Here is an 18,427-nt window from a genome sequence, read left to right on the forward strand (position 1 = left end):
AAGAAAGGTGGGAAACATTGAATTAAACCTTTACCGCTGGCGCTAAGCTATGCAGTTATATACAGCACACGTACATTTGGTTAACGGCTGGGTTGGAAAAGGAACAAAGCTGAAGTTTACTGACTCATATTGAGGAGGTGCCGGCTTTTACATGCAGTGTGTTTCAGTGCTCCCTCTAAAGCCTCGACAGCGTAATGGAACCGCAAGTGAGAAGGACAGCGCAGTTCACCTTGGTCCGCTTCAGTCCTTCTGCCTGAAGTCCTAGTTAGCAGCAAGATAGTTTAGCGCAGCTAAATTTTGCTTCTATAATGTCCAAGCTTTAAGACTACCACAGTAGTCAATATTAAATATGTTGTACATTACTCACAACAATGTAGTAATGTTGAGCTGTTGGGGTGAAACTTCAGAATGAACCTAAAATAACGCGAATATTTACCAGTGAGTTTTATTTGAGCATCTCTTAATGTCCAACTGTACTTTTTCGAAGGGAAACAAGTTCTTGTCTAAGCTACCAATATTAGCTTAAGGCAAACCAATATATATTACATCAAATAAGTCCTGCTTGGCAGTAGTTGGCGTAGTTGGTAATACGGATCATCCTCACTGCAGAATTTGGTGTACTGGAGCATGGGGCTGAACGGCAAAATTCAAAACAATTTATCGGTCAATACGTGGATCAAACACCTGCTGTGAATTTTGCTCAGTAACTTTAAGTGAAGGTTTTAGTTTCACCCTGATAAATCTTTGGTAGGCCCAATATCCAAAATGTTTTGTGGGTGCTTTAATAAGGAGTAGTCAAAGCTTAAGTGTCAAAGTGATCACGTTAACTACTAGAAGCTCTCCACAACAGCAAATCAAACGGTGGTGCCTGAACTAAGCATGCGGTGGCAAGAGCGGGCATTAGAGGCAGCACTGATTCCTTCACTGGTGTCACATGAGTATGTCCAGGTCATCACCGTGGTTGTCCTCCTCGGTCACCCGCAGTGACAGCACCTCCTCGTTGAGGAACAGACCGCTCAGGCGCTCCTTGCGGGCCTGACGCTGCTCCTTTAGCTGACGCTTGCGCAGGGCCTTCTGCTGGAGCTTGCGTTGCTTCGAACGTTTCTAACGAGAGGCGGGGAGGTTACTTGAGACGCTGCGCAAAATACATTAGGGGCCGGGGATATTAAAAGAAAAAGCTGTCTTACTTTAGAGTCTCTGATCCGCTCTGCAGCGCTAGAAAGATTGCCGTCGCTGTGGGCTCGGCTTATGTTAGTGGCGCTGCTTCCGCTGCATGCTGAAGCGGTCCCCCCTGAAGGACATGACAGAGATTGTCCAATTGTGAACCTCGGCCTCTGAATTGTTTTGTGTTGTGTGTGTTCCACTTCCCATGCAAAGCACAGTGTTTCTTTTTTTGAAAAATTGAAGTGGTTTTAAAAACTCAAACTGAAACATGAGACAAACCGCAGGGAGTCATGACGCAATGGCTTCTGTACCTGCGACAGAGTTGGACGCGGTGGAATTGGTGGAAGAGCTGGTCGAGCTGACCATGCTGGCATTACTGCTGCTGGCGCCGCTGACGCCGCCTGCGCTGGCGCTGCTGTGGCTGCTCCTCTTCCAACTCTCCCTGGTGCTGCTGGCCCTCTGCCTTGGGCCATGCTCTCTGATGTAGTTACGTACCTGGGGACGGCGCACGCATACACCTCAGAATCGTTCGCTCATTCTCTACGCCCTAATAGCAATGTAGAGATTTTTTTTTTTTTTAATGGAGATGGCTCACCTGCTTGAGTTTCTCATCAGTAAGACAGTTGAGCTCGATGATGAACTCGCTGTCCGTGGGGGAGATTTGAGCACAGGGGTCGATGATCTTGATGATGTCCAGTTGCTCTCGCAGGCCCATCTCTGTGCTGACCTTACGACTCAGGTACTCGATGTATTCTACCTGAAAGACAAAGCGGGTGTCAGCATGCCGCTTGCGGTTGTCCCAATACGTTCATTTATCTGCCAGCTTTCATTGGCATTACTTGTTCATCATTGGTCATGGCGCTCCATGGCAGCTCATCCAGGTTCCGGTGTGGGTGGGCCTTTGGCTTCCTCTTGGGAACCAAGCAAGGTGAATTGGGAATACTCGGGATGATGTCGGACAAGACATCGCTGTTGCTAGTGATGTCACTCCCCGGCAGCTGGAAGACGGGTCAAGAATGTGAGTACTTCCTCTTAGGAGAAACAATGAATGAATGAATGAATTATACATTAAAAAAAAAAAAAAAAAAGGCACTGCAGATGGTGGTAATAACTTTCCATGTTGAGTGGATTGGTCTTTATAATCTAAATCAGCACCAATGTATGTTTCTTTGTGGGGCTGAACAAAAACCTTGAAATAGCTTCGTGAAAAAGGATTGGAAAAGCATTTGTATCACAAACCCACCTGCCAATCAAACTCGCTATCAGACCAGTCCCAATAGGTGCTGATGGAGGAAGAGACGTCACTGCAAACACTGCCCTCGGGAAATAGATCCAGGGACGCCAGCTCTTGGTCATCTAGCAGGGAGTAGCAGTCGTCCTGGTCGCCGACAGACACCGACGAGAAGAGCTCCTCGCTGCACTCCGAGCTGGCCACGCTTGTGCCGCAGGAAGTGAGATTCCACCTGGAGAGCAGTAAGTCCAGGCATCAATTCAGGTGTCAAGTATTCGGAACTGGACTGGCAAAAGAAAGTACACTACAAATTAAATGCAGATGCACATTTATAAGGCTACGAATGGGAATACAGAGGGTCGTCCATTTATATAAAATGCAATTTATTCACAATGCCTGTCCTTTATTCTTATAGCTGTGGGATTTACGTTTATACAGTACTCGAGAGAATGTACCATCAATTTTGTGTTACTTGTTACAGTGACAACAAAGGCATTCTTATACGACAAAAAACAAACTTAATCGATTCTAAATTTGACATTTTTCTACACTCTACATTTAACAAAGAACATGACGATTTTGATAACCAATTAATACAGTTTAAAAAGATTTGCGCTAGTGTCTTTGTTGGGAGAGGAGTCGGGGGGCCATACTGATTCATGCAGACAGAGGAATTAAACTGTCTTGTTCATTGTTAAAATGACTTTCTTCGGGGCAAACTATTTCCACAAAGTTTCCTTGACAATATTGCACTCGCCTGTTGCCGTGGAAGCGGCGTAGTGGGTCTGTCCTGTGACAGGAGGAAAGCTGACAGCTGAAATCACTCACGTCCAGGGTCCCCACATCGCTGAGGTTGGCTCTTTGGGAGAGGAGGGGGAAAGGCTCTTCTGGGGCCAGAAACTTCTCATACTCCTCTGGGGCCAGAAACTTCTCATACAGAGAATCTGACATGGTGTAAATGTACCTGAGAAAATATTAGTAGTCATTAAATACTACAACTAAGAGTAGGAGTTGCATTAAGCATAAATGAGTCTGAATGTACCTGAGACAATATTGATAGTCATTAAATACTATAAAAGTAGACGTGAATAAGTTGCATTAAGTTTTGGTCCAATATGCATCCAACTCGATTATACAAATACAACCACATGAAAAACTACACCATAATGGCCCATTCGGCCGAATCACAGTAAAATACGGTAAACGTAAACATTTTCTTCTATTAATTGTCCCACCCAAAGTAGCTTTAAAGATTTTATAGGACCGCTTTTACAATTTAAATGTATTACTTGTTGTTTTGACGTCATCATTTTATCGTCCATTAAAACACAGGGCAAAACTGCTGCAATGCAGGGAATGTAATAGAACGACAAAATATTTTCGATAGTATAATTATCGGCAAGTTATTGGTTTTATTAGTAACTCATAACGTAATGTCGTACGGCAGTGCTAGCCATAATGGTTAGCTTGCTTTTATTACATTGCTAAGTGCCAACGGGGCGTTGACAAAAAAATTCAAAAGACACTAAAGTGACTTTACTAAATTAAGCATCCTTAGAAACATTCAATACAAAATACATCGATATGGGTAAATAATGAGAGAAAAAGAACCAACCTTTTGTTGTTCAAAATCTAAGCTCTATGCGCGACCTCCATTTGCAAATCCTCCCCACCAACGAATTCAGCCGTCCACGCGAGAATGAAAACATCGCGGGATTTACTACGGCGAGAACGAAATCACGTGACGCAAACCGGAAGTTGTCGCCAACTCTAAAACAAAACATGACTGTCCTGACTTCTATAACAGTTTAGAGAACATTTAGGAATGTCGTTGACACAAGTAAAGGACACCAGCTTTCTGGGTGGCCGAATACCACCTGAAATTGAGTCGATGTCAAAAAACCTAAAGGATGTGGAGCAGGAGATGTTTCGAAAATTACTGAAGGGTATGTGCTGGTTAGTAGTAATTCGATTGGAGGAAGTGTATTACCAATTTCCTAACATCTCTATTCGGTATGCAGTGAAATTATGTGTTTTAAACGTCCATTCTGTATTTTCAGCTGTGGTGAATGCCTTGGAAGGAAAAGACTGCAGAGACACAATGAAGTCAATAGCAGAGAACAGTGCTTTTCCACAGGATAAGCTCAGTCACATTGTAGCTGGAATGTACAGATTGTTATCGGAGGCGATTCGCATACCGCAGTCGTTACTTAAACAGGAGGTAAGCTTATCACTTGAAATAAATCGTTGACCTTCAAAAACAAATCCACAATGATGTTGTATGTTAATAGCGTGACCTATGAATAGTGTTACTGTAATATTGTTTCCGTAAGTTGCTCTTTTAATTGATGATTTGAGGTCGGCAGTATTGTGTATCAAATTGGTGAATTGCACCAAAAAGGCAATTGTCTTAAAATGCTTGTGTTCCTTTGCAGGCCTTTAAAGAAGATCTTCGAGAACTAAGGCAAGTATCAATAACTGATAACCTCATGCATTGATTCTGCTTTCACGGATTTTTTTCTTGACACCAGGGTATCAGAAGACTTCATCACAGATTTCTGCAGCGTGGTCTTCGAAAATCGGTGTGTATTGACAATTCAGTCTTTTGGTGCCTCCTATATGATATTGTAGTGCCTGTCACCTACCAATAATAATGAAAAAAATATATTAGGGATGTTGCTGGGGTTGCAGTGAGTGCTCAGAGATTTTGGTTCTTTGTAAAACATTGTGTCATCAGCCTACTAATGAAGAGCTAATGACATGACTCACAGGGAGCATGTACAAAATGAATAGAATTGGGCCAAGGGCAAACCCTTGAGAGACAACACACAAAGCGGGGAGGTATGCCTAGATTTGATTGTGCCTCTGTCCACAGATTATGCATAATTTTGTGGTCTGGGCTCTCAGGGGGGCCCCTCCAGTTTTCAGTTGTGGTGGGTCGTTCTCACATTAGAAAACTCTGTGACAACCTAAGCCTCGGTTTACAGCACACATGTTAGTGTTATTTTTAATAAATCTAACATGATCTTTTTTATGGTACCACGCACCTGATCAACTGCAGCCGCGCAGCTCTCGAAGCTGCAACTTCTCAGAGGGATCCCCATCTGCCTACAATAGAAGAATTTAAATGGAGAGTGGATGTTGCCATTTCTACAAGGTAAACTAAAAAAATGCATAATTTTTTTTTGCTCTGGGTCTTGGTGAGTAAATTTGACACTTATATGCACACAGCTCGTTGGCCAGAGCACTGCAGCCGTCTGTCCTGATGCACCTAAAACTGTCGGATGGAAGTTTTCACCAATTTGAGGTACGATTAGTGTTAATTTGAGCTGGAATTTGGGCATTAGCAGTGTAATGCAGTGCTAAAAGGTGTTTTGTAGTAAAAAATGTATTAGCCATTTCTTTGTGTGCTTTAGAGAGACAAATCATCAATTTAAATTGACCAAGCATTCTGTTAGTGAGGAAAATACTTTGGCCAATAGGGGGCGCCGCACTCCAACGATGGTTGGTGGCTGATGAATGAATTGAGTAAGAGGCCAGAGAGAGGCGACTGCCGCTGTGAAAGTGTTATTCAACCAGATTACAGAACAACAGCAGGAAGTGACTTCTCACGTGACATGTTATTGTTTTCCCGTGCAGGTGCCACCAGCTAAATTCCAGGAGCTGCGCTACAATGTGGCTCTGATCCTCAAAGAAATGAATGATCTGGAAAAGAGGAGCATCCTCAGGATTCAGGACTGATAAACGTTCCACAATCGATGACAATACAGTGATAATAAAAAAATGCTCCTTTTTTTATTTTTCACTTGGTCTTTACCTTTGCAATTTTGGAGAAAAAAAAAAGAAACCTTTACATGATTGATTGATGATGGTGCACACCGGTGTCCTATGGCCCAGTCTGCATAACCAAAGCCGAAACAAAAATTCGAGTCAAAGTATGAACAGGAGCATGACTTTCTGATTTTGCTTCATCATGACTCAAAACAACAAACTATTTTGTATGCCAAATGTTAACAAAAATTACGATCCGTTAAACCATATTTCATTCACTGTAAGATGAATGACAACAAAATCATTAATTTTATTAATAATTTGCAGTCGATCAACGTAACACATTACGTTGTGAGATAATGTTATTGTGGAAGACCTCTGGCGGGGCTACAATTTAAACGTTTGTCTCGTGTTATCCTTCATTTCTGCACTAAAATAAATTCTTAATGAAAAGCGTGTTACCTTTTGTACCACTGGGCTGATTAGGTGCATAATGCTGAAAATATAAAAGTTCCCCTCAGCATTGGCTTCTATGTTCTTGAATAAATTGAGTCATTTGTGTCCTCATTTGTAGAAGTACTCGTGTCTAACTGTGTCTGCTGCAAGTCTATGTCTGCCTGAATGTCTATGGAAGGGATTGAGTTCACAGGCTAGACCAGCCGACCTATATTGTGCGCTCCGTTACGATGGACACGGGCGCCGATCAATCTAACACATAATCACGCACAGTTTCCAGATTAACAAACAACTTTGTTGGGGAAATGCCAGCTGGCACGAGGTGATGCTGATAAGGTGGAAGCATTCGCAACCATTTGGGAGAAAATCCCTTCACCGCAATCTTGTTGCAGTCTTTTAAGGTGACATTAAATAGCACTACAAAATGTCTTCATTGTAAATAGTTATGACTATCGGTCAAATGATGTCGAACACATTGCACAAACAATATTTTAGACAAATTTATGTTTTTGTTATGCAAGTACTACTTGCGTAATGACTGACTAAAGTTCATGTTAGGGACTACTACCTGACTTTCTTACCAAAAACATCCGCCGTCCATGGAATGACAGAATGCTAAGTCATACTTGTTTTGCTCATGTACAGTAAATGCAAAGATTTCCACATTTCAAAATCATGCATTTTTGGTAGTGCTTCTCAAATGGTGGGGAGGTGTGGTGCGATGCTAGGAGGGGTGCGTGTGACTCCAGGGAACATGTTAATTACGATGTGCAGAGGTGTACTTATTACCATTTCATAGACAAATGATACTATTTATGGTCACTGAGGAGAGTTGGGAGGACATGAAATATTTTCGTCTTGCTGGAAGGCGCATAACAGAAAATCATTGAGAAGCACTGGGTTAGATGATATCAACAAATTTATGTTATGAGCTAGGTCATGGAACAAACTGAATTCATAAGTCAAGGTTATTAGAACATGTTGCTGCCTTTCCTGACACAGATAAGCCATTGTTTTTTAGTCCAGGCTGTGGACTGGCATTGGCTTGGATTCAAATGAATGTGTTAAACCAAAACAAAACGTTTGAGCTCATTCAATTTGAAAGAACGTTCCGTTTTGAATCTAGGAGTTGAACTTTATTATTATCAATAATAATCGGTTTCATCTATTAAGTAACAGATTAATCAATTATAAAAAAAATAAGCAAGCCCTCCTCTCTGCTGTAGCACCTTTTCTGATTTTCTGAAGGATTTGATCTATAAATGGGACATTTTAACGGACCACTTCAAGACTAAACAAAAGTAAGAGCACTATACTCAAGAATGGATGGTTGAAAGAACCTAACATGAACACTTGATTTAATTTGCATCAAATGAAGATTTGTTGGCTTGGTTTGTTTAGTTTAATCCACTTAAAACCGCAAAATGTTTACTTGAAAACCCGATGCTCCAGCTATGAATAACTTGATAAGAACAACTTGAGTTCATGGGTTCACTGAGTAAATGGACTTTCAACTGACCTCAATTGAAATGAGCTACGTTTTGGACTAATGTCGTCCAGTACTGTTTTGTTTTGGGGTAAAATATTACGAGGCTTGTGACGCAAAGAGGTAAATCTATATATTAGACATGTAAATGCATTTGGGCTGTTGGAGGACCTTGTTATATGTTTGACCCGATGCGTCTAGTGAGTGTAGAATGCAGGTCAGAGCGGCTGCTGCACCACACAGTCACTCCCCGTTACCAAAGTGTTACATGGTCAATTGTTTTGTAACCATTTTTTCTCCCGTGCTCGCCCAATGAGAGCGTCTGACTAATATCACGTGACACAACTTTTACGTAAGCGCCCCTCCCTCTTGTGTTGCGCTGTTGAATGAGACGCGTGGTGCGTGGAGTCACTCATCGCTGCTTGTTCGTGAACATTCACACGTTACGTGAGCGGGGATGCTCCACGCACATGAGCTCCTCCAACAAGCTGGTCGCCATGGGGACAGAGAGCGAAAGCATGCTGCAGCTAGCCGCGGAAGCTTTCCGGGCGAAAAACTTCGATCTGGCCGCGGATATTTACGAGTGCCAGCTTGCGGCTCTGAGGGACGGAGAGAGCCGACAGGATCTGACCGTGAGGCGGGCCGACGCGCTCGCTTTCGGGGGGAAATTCACCGAGGCTGTCGTGGCTTACCGGCAAGCCGCGGAGATGGACAAACTGAGACCCGCGCACCTGGGCAACCTCGTCGACTATCTGACCTCCATCACTAGGCTGGACAGGGAGGGTGACCGAGGAGAGGACGCGGAGGTTGGAGCCACAGGTTGCGAAGACATCTCGTGCCGGATATGTCTGAGCTCGCTGTATGAGCCCGTCACTTTGGCGTGCGGACACTGCTTCTGTAAAAAGTGTTTGGAGAAGGGAGACAAGAACGAGAAGGAGGTGGTTTGTAAGGAATGCAAGCTGAGCTCCCGAGTTGCAGTCCATAGCTACAGGGTCAACGTGGTCCTCAGCAACCTGCTGGCCAAATGGTTCCCGAGGGTGTACCGTGCTGGTCAGCTGAGGCGAGAAGGCAACGGCCTCTACTCGGGAAAGAAGGTGGAAGCGGCTCTGGAGAAATACAACCAAGCTATCATGATATGTAAGTCTTGAGGGGTTTTGACCAACTTGTGCGCACTGGGGCTGAGCCATTTCCACAAATGATCAAATCGCGATTGTGATTTCATGAGCGATAATATTTTTCAAGACCCACTTCTCGTTTATTTTTGAACAAACACAAGCAACACATCATAATAAACAATGTCGGATTTATTCATAGGTTAATAGATTAATAAATGAATCGGCAGAAAATTGATGATCAAATTCATCCTTTCATTTTCGGAAACGCTTATCCTCATGTAGGCGGGGTTCACAAACAATGATCAACATTATTACGTGTTACAAAACCAGTAACTGAATCTTAATCAGTTTGTTTGGCCATTTTCTGCACTGTCACTTCGAAATAATGTCGTGTTTTTTGTTTTAAAAAAGGCTTTTTTAAATTTAGAAATGTTTGTTCTTCATTTGACGATTTATTGCCAAAATAATCGACAATTAATCCTTGGTTTCAGCCCTGGATTTGTTATACATACTGTTTCTTTTTCTTCTTCAATTCGTGCTCACTAACTAAACAGTCATTTGCCATCTGTAAAATATTCACTATGACAACTTCAAACTCTACCATCCATCCAGTGCTTCATAAACATAAGTTAGTCAATCATAGATTAGAATAACAGTGCAAAAAATAGGTAACTTTATCCCTTCGACTTTTCATGTTTCATGAAACAATGGACTTCTTAAGCTTATCGAGACACGGGATAAATAAATCCATGAAACATGTACTTCTTGCAGACTGGTATCATACTTACAGATTGCAAAGAAATGCACTGCAACATGCCAAGCATGTCTTGTCCTAATGTGTGTGCTGCAACTCTCCATTGTGTGTAAAGAGAAAAAAACACTATTTTGCGTGCGCGTGTGTTGACAAGACAAGACCATTTCTCCACGTGTTGGATAACAAGCTTACGGTTGGCTAGGCCAGTGGGCCAAACATTGCGTAAGCGCGTCACCGCCCACTGGGCTCGATCGTTGTGTAATGGGAGAATGACACAAATGTAGGTCAAGGGTATTATTGCAGGCCATCGCTAGGAATGCTCAGTAGGCCAAGTTAGTTTCTAAAACGGGCATCCAGACTGACTGATACAACCACAAGATTAATGTAAAGACATTGGCCTGGCTTTGAGGAACGGCATTTGCCGTTGTTCATATCTAACAAAAATGTTGCAAAAATTGTGATTATGTGCCCTTGACCATCAAATGCAATATTATTGACTTGTTTCGCCTGTCACTCTATGTCGCTGGCATGAATAATAAGGATGGGTGAGTACAGATACTAAATATCAGCTGTACTCGTGAGGATTGCCAAAAAAACAGCCACGATGCTTAAAACAAAACTAAGTAAGTCTTTCTTGCCAGTAGTTGATGCTGCACTGGCATATTGTTAGATCATCATGTGCATCAGAAAGACAGAAAGATCCTTGTCCACAATTATCTATCATTGTGTTGAGATGTTGTGTATCAATACTGGTATCGATACTTGGTAGCGGGGTATTTGGGAAGTACTCAAGTACGCATACTGATATGAATGTGGAAAAAAAAGTGGTTTCGAACATCCCTAATAAATAGTTGAACAGATATATTTTTGTGCTAAATAGATCATTTTCAGGCCAAATAAATGAGATACGATCATTTTCTGTTGCACTCATGTTGACTGTGTTGTCCACAGGCTCAGTTATTTGTATGGAATTCCTCCTGACTGGTCTTTTCAGTAAAAAATTAACAAATACTGTACAAAGGCAAATGTCTCTCAAAGGACAACAAATACTAGTAACTAGTAACTAGTTCAATGTTAGAAATGAGGTGATCCTCTTTACAATCAAAAAGACAGAGCACTTTCTATAGTTCATCTTTGTATTTCATACTTCACTTATCAAAAGTCAATTATCAGGCTAATCGATGATTATGCTCGTCTCGACTTCAATAACTTTGGACTTTAATCTGTCCTAGATGACACATATCAAAGTACATTTCACAGAATTCTCGCTTTGAATAGCCCTAACACTCCTCAACGTTAAAATCACAATGCATGGAAGGTGTTTTTGATCTAGATTAAGGTCACATGGAATCCATTTTGTGCTGAAGCATTTAACAGTTGTGTGTGAAGTCGGGGCAAGCCCTCGGGCAAGTCACTTCGATGTCTTGCGGAAAGAATCAGTGCATGTTTATGGGAAATTTGTGTGTGAAATGCTGCTTAGTGTGTGCTTCTTGTGTATAGTCACATTCACAATTGGTTTCATTCTGTACAAAGGCTGTTTTTTGCTCTTCTCATGTTTTTCGTTCAAATTTAGCTACGTGTATCCCATGGCTGTGCACATCTTTAGGCAAAATGTGACATTTGCATAAGTTTTAGTAGTTATGAAACATAGAATGTGGGTGACCTTGAAGTTCTGCATGGTTTTGTAAGGCAGGCGTTTTGTAATGTGGCAACGTAATCCATTCGAAATAGTCATTCTTTCACATAACCTAATAACCCCAGAGCACCCTTTTTTGGAGATGCAATTGGATATTACATATTTAAGCTCCAGTTTAAACATTCGGCAGTTATATTTTGAAATTGCTTTTTTTTTTATGCCGGTAGACGAAAGATGCATTAAGATGGTAGACTTTTACCACAGATTTCTATTCTGAATACTTTATCAATAATAAATATTCCAGTTGATAATGATTAGAATTTAGTTCTGCACCTAAGAAAATTGATTATTTTTGTATTCATTTGTATTTTCACACATTTGGCAAGGCAGGACAAGCCATTAAAACATACCACTTAATTTATTTTTATTGAATACTAAAACTTTTTTTTGTTTATTGTACTCCTCAGCTCCCACGGACCACATACTGTTCAGTAACCGCTCCCAGATCCACTCCAGTCTTAAACACTACGAAAAGGCACTGAGTGATGCTGAGATGGCTTGCAGACTCATGCCTTTGTGGTCAAAGGTACACTACCAAATAGTAAAAGCTTTTATCTTTTTTTTTTATGAATTAATTCCTGATCAAATCCTAACATGACTTCCTTATACTTCAAGGGACATGTTCGTAAGGCACAGGCTCTGATGTCACTGGGGAGGACTGAGGAAGCGCTGAGAGAGTACCTGCTGTGTCTTTCTATAGAGCCCGACTGTCGACTGGCCAGGAATGAAGCTAACAAGGTAGTCGAAGCTCACAAGGTATTCGCACTTTGTTTTGGACAAGAGTTAGTCGTTCATTTCATTTATTTTATGACCACGCTCAGATCAAAGGTGTTCCTTTTAATGGGGTTGCTTTCAATCATTTGAAACAGCACATTTGTAAACTACAATCTCAAAAATAGACATTTTGTCGAAATTTTTTTCTTGCGGGAAGTCACCACCTGACCACAACTAACCCGACACGCTAATTATTCAACACTCTACAACTGAATACTTGAGTCTTATTTTGTGATTACTCCCTCAGCTTCTTAGTGACCTCTTGGCTCCAGTGACGGATCAGGCGCCTGAACACATCTCAGACTTCCCCAAGATGCTATCCTCTCGAGGGCGCGTGAAGAATCGCATCAGTGGAGCCTCTCAGGTAAGAGAACAATTTGCAAGTGTAGTTTGAGAGCTGCTGTTTATTGACTGGTGTGAATCTGGTGCAGTGTTTGGGTGGAGGCAGGTTAGATTCGATCTTGGTAATTTCACAGATGAGCGTAGGCCCAAGCATCCGCAAGAGGGAGGGTTGCACCGCTGTGGGAGTGGTCACAGCTGACTTCAGTTCTAGCCAATCAAAGCAGCACGCCTTTAAAATGCACCACACTAGTTGCTTACTAGAGTGTTGATGTGGCGAAATAGTAACTGTGCTATGAAGTGGCCAATTGGAGACGCGCCCAAAAACTTCAAGGACACACTCCTCACTTCCCCATCAATTCAAATAGAACCCATTGTGTAACGATGCCTTCACCTTCTCAGCTCCTCGGCCCAGTCCCGCTGTCATCGGAGTCGAGAGTGGCTCCTGCTACTCCTGCGGCCGGCAGAATGGATGGCAGTGAGGTCACAGTTCAGGAGGACGGGAAGATGGACCATGTTCTAAACAAGCGGAAGCGAAGAATCGCAAAGGAGGAATGCGAGGACGAGCATGGAGCAGAGGGGAAGAGTGATGCTAAAAAAAGATTGAAGTCTGGTGAGCACACTCGCTCATAAACTTGCTTTTCTAATAAATCGATTGCTGAACTTGTGTCTCTTCTTTTAGAGTCAGCAGAGGGGGACCATCTGTTAAGTCCTGCAGTTGGGAATCTTTTGGACCCAACCGATCTGGAATGTTCTCTGTGCATGAGGTGAGGTGCTCGTTACATCCAGGCTCACTTGCATTTGGATCCGTCCAAAACATTCTAAAGGACAGTTTTGTACCCAGATTACTCTACGAGCCGGTGACGACACCTTGCGGTCACACCTTCTGTCTCCAGTGTCTCAAGAGATGTCTGGACCACAACCCAAAGTGTCCACTTTGCAAAGAAGAGCTGTCAGAAGTATGCGAGCCTCATGTCCTTTCAAACTCTTCTCTCTCGCCGTCCGTCCTTGCGTCTTACTATCTATCTCCATCGCTCCACAGTACCTCGTCCAAAGACAATACTGCAAGACCACGTTGATGGAAAGCCTCATAGCGAGGTATCTTCCGAATGAGCTCATGGAGAGACAGAAAATTCACATCGAGGAGATGGCTGAGCTTTCCAAGTACGTCTTTACAACTTCCTCTCCGTTGACATACCATTTGTTATACTCCCGCAGCTTCCCCTTTCATGTCTTTATAATGCTCAAGATTTGTTCATGAGATCCTCAAGGTCTGGATTTAAGTAGCTTTTCCCCTTTAGGGACAGACGGGTATTTATGACTACTTGCCTTTGTCTTAACCACGCCCTTGCTCTTGGACTGATATAACCTGAGCTGAGGTTTGACCTACTGTCCCTCTGTCGAGATGACACACTGACCTCTTAGATACGCGTCACACCTGACGAGTGTCAAGTATCCCCAGCCAGCGGCCGGATCCAAGAAAATCTATTTTAAGCCAAACTTTGAAATTGAAAAAATGTCAAATAGGCGCTCAACACCTGTGCCTCTTTGCCTCACTCTCTCTCCAGCCTCAACAAGAACGTGCCTATTTTCGTGTGCACCATGGCCTTCCCCACCGTGCCGTGTCCTCTGCATATCTTTGAGCCCTGCTACCGACTGATGATTCGCCGATGCATGGAAACGGGAACCAACTGCTTTGGCATGTGTCTGGCGGATGACCTCAAAGGGTGGGTGTCCCGTCAGGCTTTCCGTGTACGTACCCAGAGAATTCAATATTAAACCCTCTTCCTCCACCTTCTGCCCGCTTTCTAGGTTTGCAGACTACGGATGCCTGCTGGAGATTCGTGACGTGACGTTCTTTTCCGACGGGCGCTCCGTCGTCGACACCATCGGCAGGCGGAGGTTTAAAGTCATCCAGCATCGTGAGAGGGATGGATACAACACAGCTGACATTGAGTACCTGGAAGATGTCAAGGTCAGCCGGAGGGCAACCAAAGCGCATGAGTTGAGAGTTTTGAAGGGCTGGAGAATGAATTGATGAATCCCTTGTAGGTGGAGGGCTTGGCAGTGGGGGAGCTGCAGTCTTTACATGACACGGTGTATGACCAAGCTCTCGTCTGGGTCAACTCCCTGAAAACAGAGCAGAAGGAACGCATTGAAGGCCACTTTGGACCCATACCCGAGAAAGACTCCGAACTTCAGGTGTGTAAGACTCTCACCGCATATTGCAGATCGAAAGACTTTGGAATTGACGTATCCTACAGCAAGTTGAAGTTTTGAATAAATGTAGCGATATGCAGCCGCTTCAGTAAAGTGGGACAAAAACAAAGGTGATGGCATTCTTTTGCAACCCTAATCCAACTCGTCTTTCTCCCCGCCTTTAGGCCAATCCGAATGGTCCATCATGGTGTTGGTGGTTACTTGCTGTACTTCCATTAGAGGGCCGAGCACAGCTGCCTTTCCTCGCCATCACATCCCTGAAAAGCCGCTTGAGCGGCATCCGCAAAGTTCTCCTCTTCATGTCCCGCAACCGAAATCGGGGACAAGTCGCGGGCCAGCGTTCATAATCTCGCCCGACCCACCCGCCCCTGCAATCTGCCTCAAGACTCCGACAAGAAGTCTTCTTCCTTTTGAGCATTTCTGTTTTTGCGACGGCACTTTCCATGTTGTCGCACAATCTACGGAACACTCAATCACGTTATATTCAACTTCCATTTATTGATTCACCCCAGGGCTTTTTGCACCCAAAGCAACCCTCTTTGTTTCGTCCTTTCGACTTCAAGCCAGAATCTAAACGCTTGGTTATGAGTAAGGATTATCACCTTTCTTTGTAACACTTTACACAACGCTAATGCGCACAACATACGAACCGAGGGCATGGAAGTCAATGTACGTTGGCCTTATTGTGCATGGCACTCCTTTGTTTTCATACTTCTCTGTGCTTCTAATGTGAGGTAATAGAACAAAATGGAAAAAAAAAAATACGTTTGACATTCTTCCTCAGAGTGAGTTGCCTAGCCAACAGCTTTAGAGTAAACAAAAAGACCGATACGTATATACTGGATATACGCACAGTGCTGCTTCATGCATTTATTAGACTACCTGTTGTGAAAGGTTTTCTGTCTGTTTTCCATATTTTACAATTTTGAACAAGAATGAGGAAAGAAAAAAAAAAAATATCGGGTGGTGGTCGATTACATTTGAGAAGCACTCTATGTATCTAAGTGTACTTATGAATTCTGTGAGAGACCAAACATATACCTTTGGGTGCAAATGCACTCACAGAAATTATGTGAATTATGATTGAGAAAATATTGACTTAATTGAAAATTCACACAGAGAAACAACACCCATTAGTAGCACACACAATAAAAAGGTGTGCTGTTTGTAGGGGGACTTTGACTGTTTTGCTCTTTTTATGTGTGGCATTTTGCTTTTTCTCCATTATTTATTTTTTTCCATTATTTATGCAAGCAGTGACTTTGTTTACATTTGTTGAAAGATGCTCATTTTCCGCAGGATTATTTTTCTATTTGACACCTACAAATGGCAGCCATTTTGCACGCTGTACCAATAGAAGGGAGAAAGCCCTGAATTAAAATAAATAAATAAAAAGCTCACATTGATGTACAATTATTTAGATCAGTGTTGATTTGTTTGGTACTTCCACCCTAATTAGGGAGAATAACTTCCATTGTGATTTTTAATTATGACGTTGGCTATTCCACAAATACACTTTGTTGAAAATGGTGATGCCTTGTTGATTGTTGTTTTGTTTTAAGACAGTAGAGAGCTTTGCCTTTAAATTTGTTTAAATTAAGTTTTATTAAGAGTTTGTTATTTAGGTTCTGTCCGTGAAATTATTTCACAGGATCTCATGATCAGATATGCAATAGTACACAGATGTCACATTTATCAATCACCTCATTTTGTATGTCAGTAGCTGCTTCTCTAATGTTTGGTTTTCCCCACAACGACATTGTTGGGATTAGTTATGGAGACAAAGGGTAGAAAGTGATATTGAAGTCAACATGTTTGGAATATTTGCTTTCATAATTCTGCAAATATAATAATTATGTTGGGCCCAAAAGGGAAATGCTTTCCGTCAAATGTATTACACTTGGTGTGTAGAAAGATTGGAAAGACATTTGTGAACTAATTGATATTTCAACCATTTACATGTGTAAAGAATGACCGGAAAAATGTAGCCCATGTTTTATTTGCCTAAAAAGAGAATATTGAGAGGTGTTTTTGTCTAACTAAAATGATCTTCCATTAACAGCAGTTCTAGTGCCTTAAGTTGGACTTCTTCCTCTTATGTTGAAACTGGAATGCGGTGTAATGTTGGGTGCAGAATTTGGGGGGTTCATTAAATTGTGTTAAAATCATTTTAAACTATTTTTGATGTGTTTTAAATTTTTGATACATCCTGTTCTGAACACTGAATCCAATATTTTGTATTGTATTAATGTTGATCGTCTGGCATGTCGCAATGCAATCACCCCCAAAATCAAGAAATAGACAAAAATAAAAATTTGCTTCAATCAAGGAGCAGATTTGTTTGATGAGAGTAACTAAAACTAGCTGCTCTAAAACATAACTAGTAACCTTTCATAGTTTTTCATACACTGCAAAAATACAGGTGGATAGTGACCAAGTAAGAGGTTTATATTGCCCTTGTTTTTATTTATTTTTTAAATGAATGTTAAAATAAGCTAAGAAGCTATATGTAGCTTTTTTTTTATGTTTAAGTCAAATATAAGCACATTTATAAGTAATAATGCTTCCATTGAAACTGGTTCAATAAAGTTTACTGCACAAAAACCGTTGAACACGGTGAGGCTTAAACTGTTTGCTGCTTCCTTTTGTTTAAGAATATTTTGCATTTGTCTGACTGTCAAGGAAAGTGGACACTTCATATATGTCGTACTGTCAAACTGGTAATTTTCCATGAAACATCTCAACATGTGCATAACAACAGCAAGCAATACAAATGAAAATCTCTTATTCATGGTTTGCTTGTATAGAAGCATTACAGCTGATTCTGATTCCAAATGTATCATGATCTTGAATGTTATGTTTTAGAAATTGCAACTATGAAATAAGCTGATGTGACGTTGTTTGTATATGTGATGGAAAATTTAGAATGCAATGTTAGCTTTAAAAAAAATGGAGACAAGGCCTCATTGTTTGGAAAGAAAAATAAGACATGTTCCTCTTGCACAATGTGTGTGACGTTTCCTTTGTTTGCGTTTTGAAAGCTTGGCCAAGCTTCCAAAATAGGAACAGTTCACATTACCGCTTGCATCATTACTTTCAATTATTCACATATAACCTCGCTGTTGTCTAATTTCAGGAATAGAAGGAAGTTTAACCTGCAATTTAAAATGACATTTTGAAATGAATCTAATAATGATGGATTCAAGGAAATAGTTTTTTTTTGTTGGTGATTTGGAAGAATAACCCAGGTCATCGGTTCAGAGAGAGGGAAGTTTGCGCTGCTGTGAGAGTAATCGAAGCCGACTTCAAACCTTGCAAATCTAAGCGTCTCCTCTCGTTCCCTTTCAATGTGGCATGCCTGTCGCGCTGACGGTCTAGAATGGGTGAATCAGGAATCTAACTTTAAAATTTTCCAAAATCT

At 41.7% G+C, this 18,427-nt stretch overlaps 3 protein-coding genes across 4 annotated transcripts; 2 read left to right on the forward strand and 1 right to left on the reverse strand.

Moving 5' to 3' along the window:
* Positions 1-495: 495 nt before the first annotated feature.
* fam199x (family with sequence similarity 199, X-linked) lies at positions 496-4,151 on the reverse strand. Its single transcript, XM_088371614.1, has 8 exons — positions 4,011-4,151; positions 3,153-3,359; positions 2,408-2,627; positions 2,004-2,162; positions 1,760-1,921; positions 1,476-1,659; positions 1,188-1,291; positions 496-1,104 (listed from the first exon to the last, which is right to left on the reverse strand). Exons 2-8 carry the CDS (start codon positions 3,344-3,346, stop codon positions 931-933), a joined length of 1,197 nt encoding a protein of 398 aa, XP_088227740.1. The 5' UTR covers positions 3,347-3,359; positions 4,011-4,151; the 3' UTR covers positions 496-930.
* On the forward strand, positions 4,134-6,733 carry commd5 (COMM domain containing 5). Its single transcript, XM_088371625.1, has 7 exons — positions 4,134-4,341; positions 4,456-4,616; positions 4,831-4,859; positions 4,927-4,977; positions 5,457-5,552; positions 5,627-5,702; positions 6,035-6,733. Exons 1-7 carry the CDS (start codon positions 4,221-4,223, stop codon positions 6,134-6,136), a joined length of 636 nt encoding a protein of 211 aa, XP_088227751.1. The 5' UTR covers positions 4,134-4,220; the 3' UTR covers positions 6,137-6,733.
* Positions 6,734-8,479: 1,746 nt separating this feature from the next.
* LOC148403969 (LON peptidase N-terminal domain and RING finger protein 3-like) lies at positions 8,480-18,012 on the forward strand. 2 transcript variants are annotated; one of them, XM_088371594.1, is made up of 12 exons: positions 8,480-9,245; positions 12,081-12,199; positions 12,289-12,429; positions 12,695-12,811; positions 13,189-13,399; positions 13,469-13,553; positions 13,631-13,745; positions 13,829-13,950; positions 14,355-14,513; positions 14,599-14,761; positions 14,839-14,988; positions 15,171-18,012. In XM_088371594.1, the coding sequence occupies exons 1-12, from the start codon at positions 8,495-8,497 to the stop codon at positions 15,351-15,353; spliced, it is 2,316 nt and encodes a 771-aa protein (XP_088227720.1). In that variant the 5' UTR covers positions 8,480-8,494; the 3' UTR covers positions 15,354-18,012. The 2 variants fall into 2 exon arrangements, with proteins under 2 accessions (XP_088227720.1, XP_088227728.1); XM_088371602.1 differs by having other exon boundaries at positions 12,289-12,411.
* Positions 18,013-18,427: the final 415 nt, after the last annotated feature.

This window comes from Syngnathus floridae, chromosome 1 (assembly GCF_059516105.1).
Source record: "Syngnathus floridae isolate MCC-2025c chromosome 1, RoL_Sflo_1.0, whole genome shotgun sequence".
Lineage (NCBI taxonomy): Eukaryota > Metazoa > Chordata > Actinopteri > Syngnathiformes > Syngnathidae > Syngnathus > Syngnathus floridae.

Coding starts and splice junctions, on each gene's coding strand:
- fam199x (XM_088371614.1), bottom strand. CDS start 3,346: ATGTCAGATTCTCTGTATGAGAAGTTTCTGGCCCCAGAGGAGTATGAG. Junction 1,922..2,003: donor CCATGACCAATGATGAACAA/GTAATGCCAATG, acceptor TTTGTCTTTCAG/GTAGAATACATCGAGTACCT. Junction 1,660..1,759: donor CTGATGAGAAACTCAAGCAG/GTGAGCCATCTC, acceptor CGCCGTCCCCAG/GTACGTAACTACATCAGAGA.
- commd5 (XM_088371625.1), top strand. CDS start 4,221: ATGTCGTTGACACAAGTAAAGGACACCAGCTTTCTGGGTGGCCGAATA. Junction 4,978..5,456: donor AGCGTGGTCTTCGAAAATCG/GTGTGTATTGAC, acceptor GATCAACTGCAG/CCGCGCAGCTCTCGAAGCTG. Junction 5,703..6,034: donor GAAGTTTTCACCAATTTGAG/GTACGATTAGTG, acceptor TTTCCCGTGCAG/GTGCCACCAGCTAAATTCCA.
- LOC148403969 (XM_088371594.1), top strand. CDS start 8,495: ATGAGACGCGTGGTGCGTGGAGTCACTCATCGCTGCTTGTTCGTGAAC. Junction 12,200..12,288: donor TCATGCCTTTGTGGTCAAAG/GTACACTACCAA, acceptor TTATACTTCAAG/GGACATGTTCGTAAGGCACA. Junction 13,554..13,630: donor GAATGTTCTCTGTGCATGAG/GTGAGGTGCTCG, acceptor TTTTGTACCCAG/ATTACTCTACGAGCCGGTGA.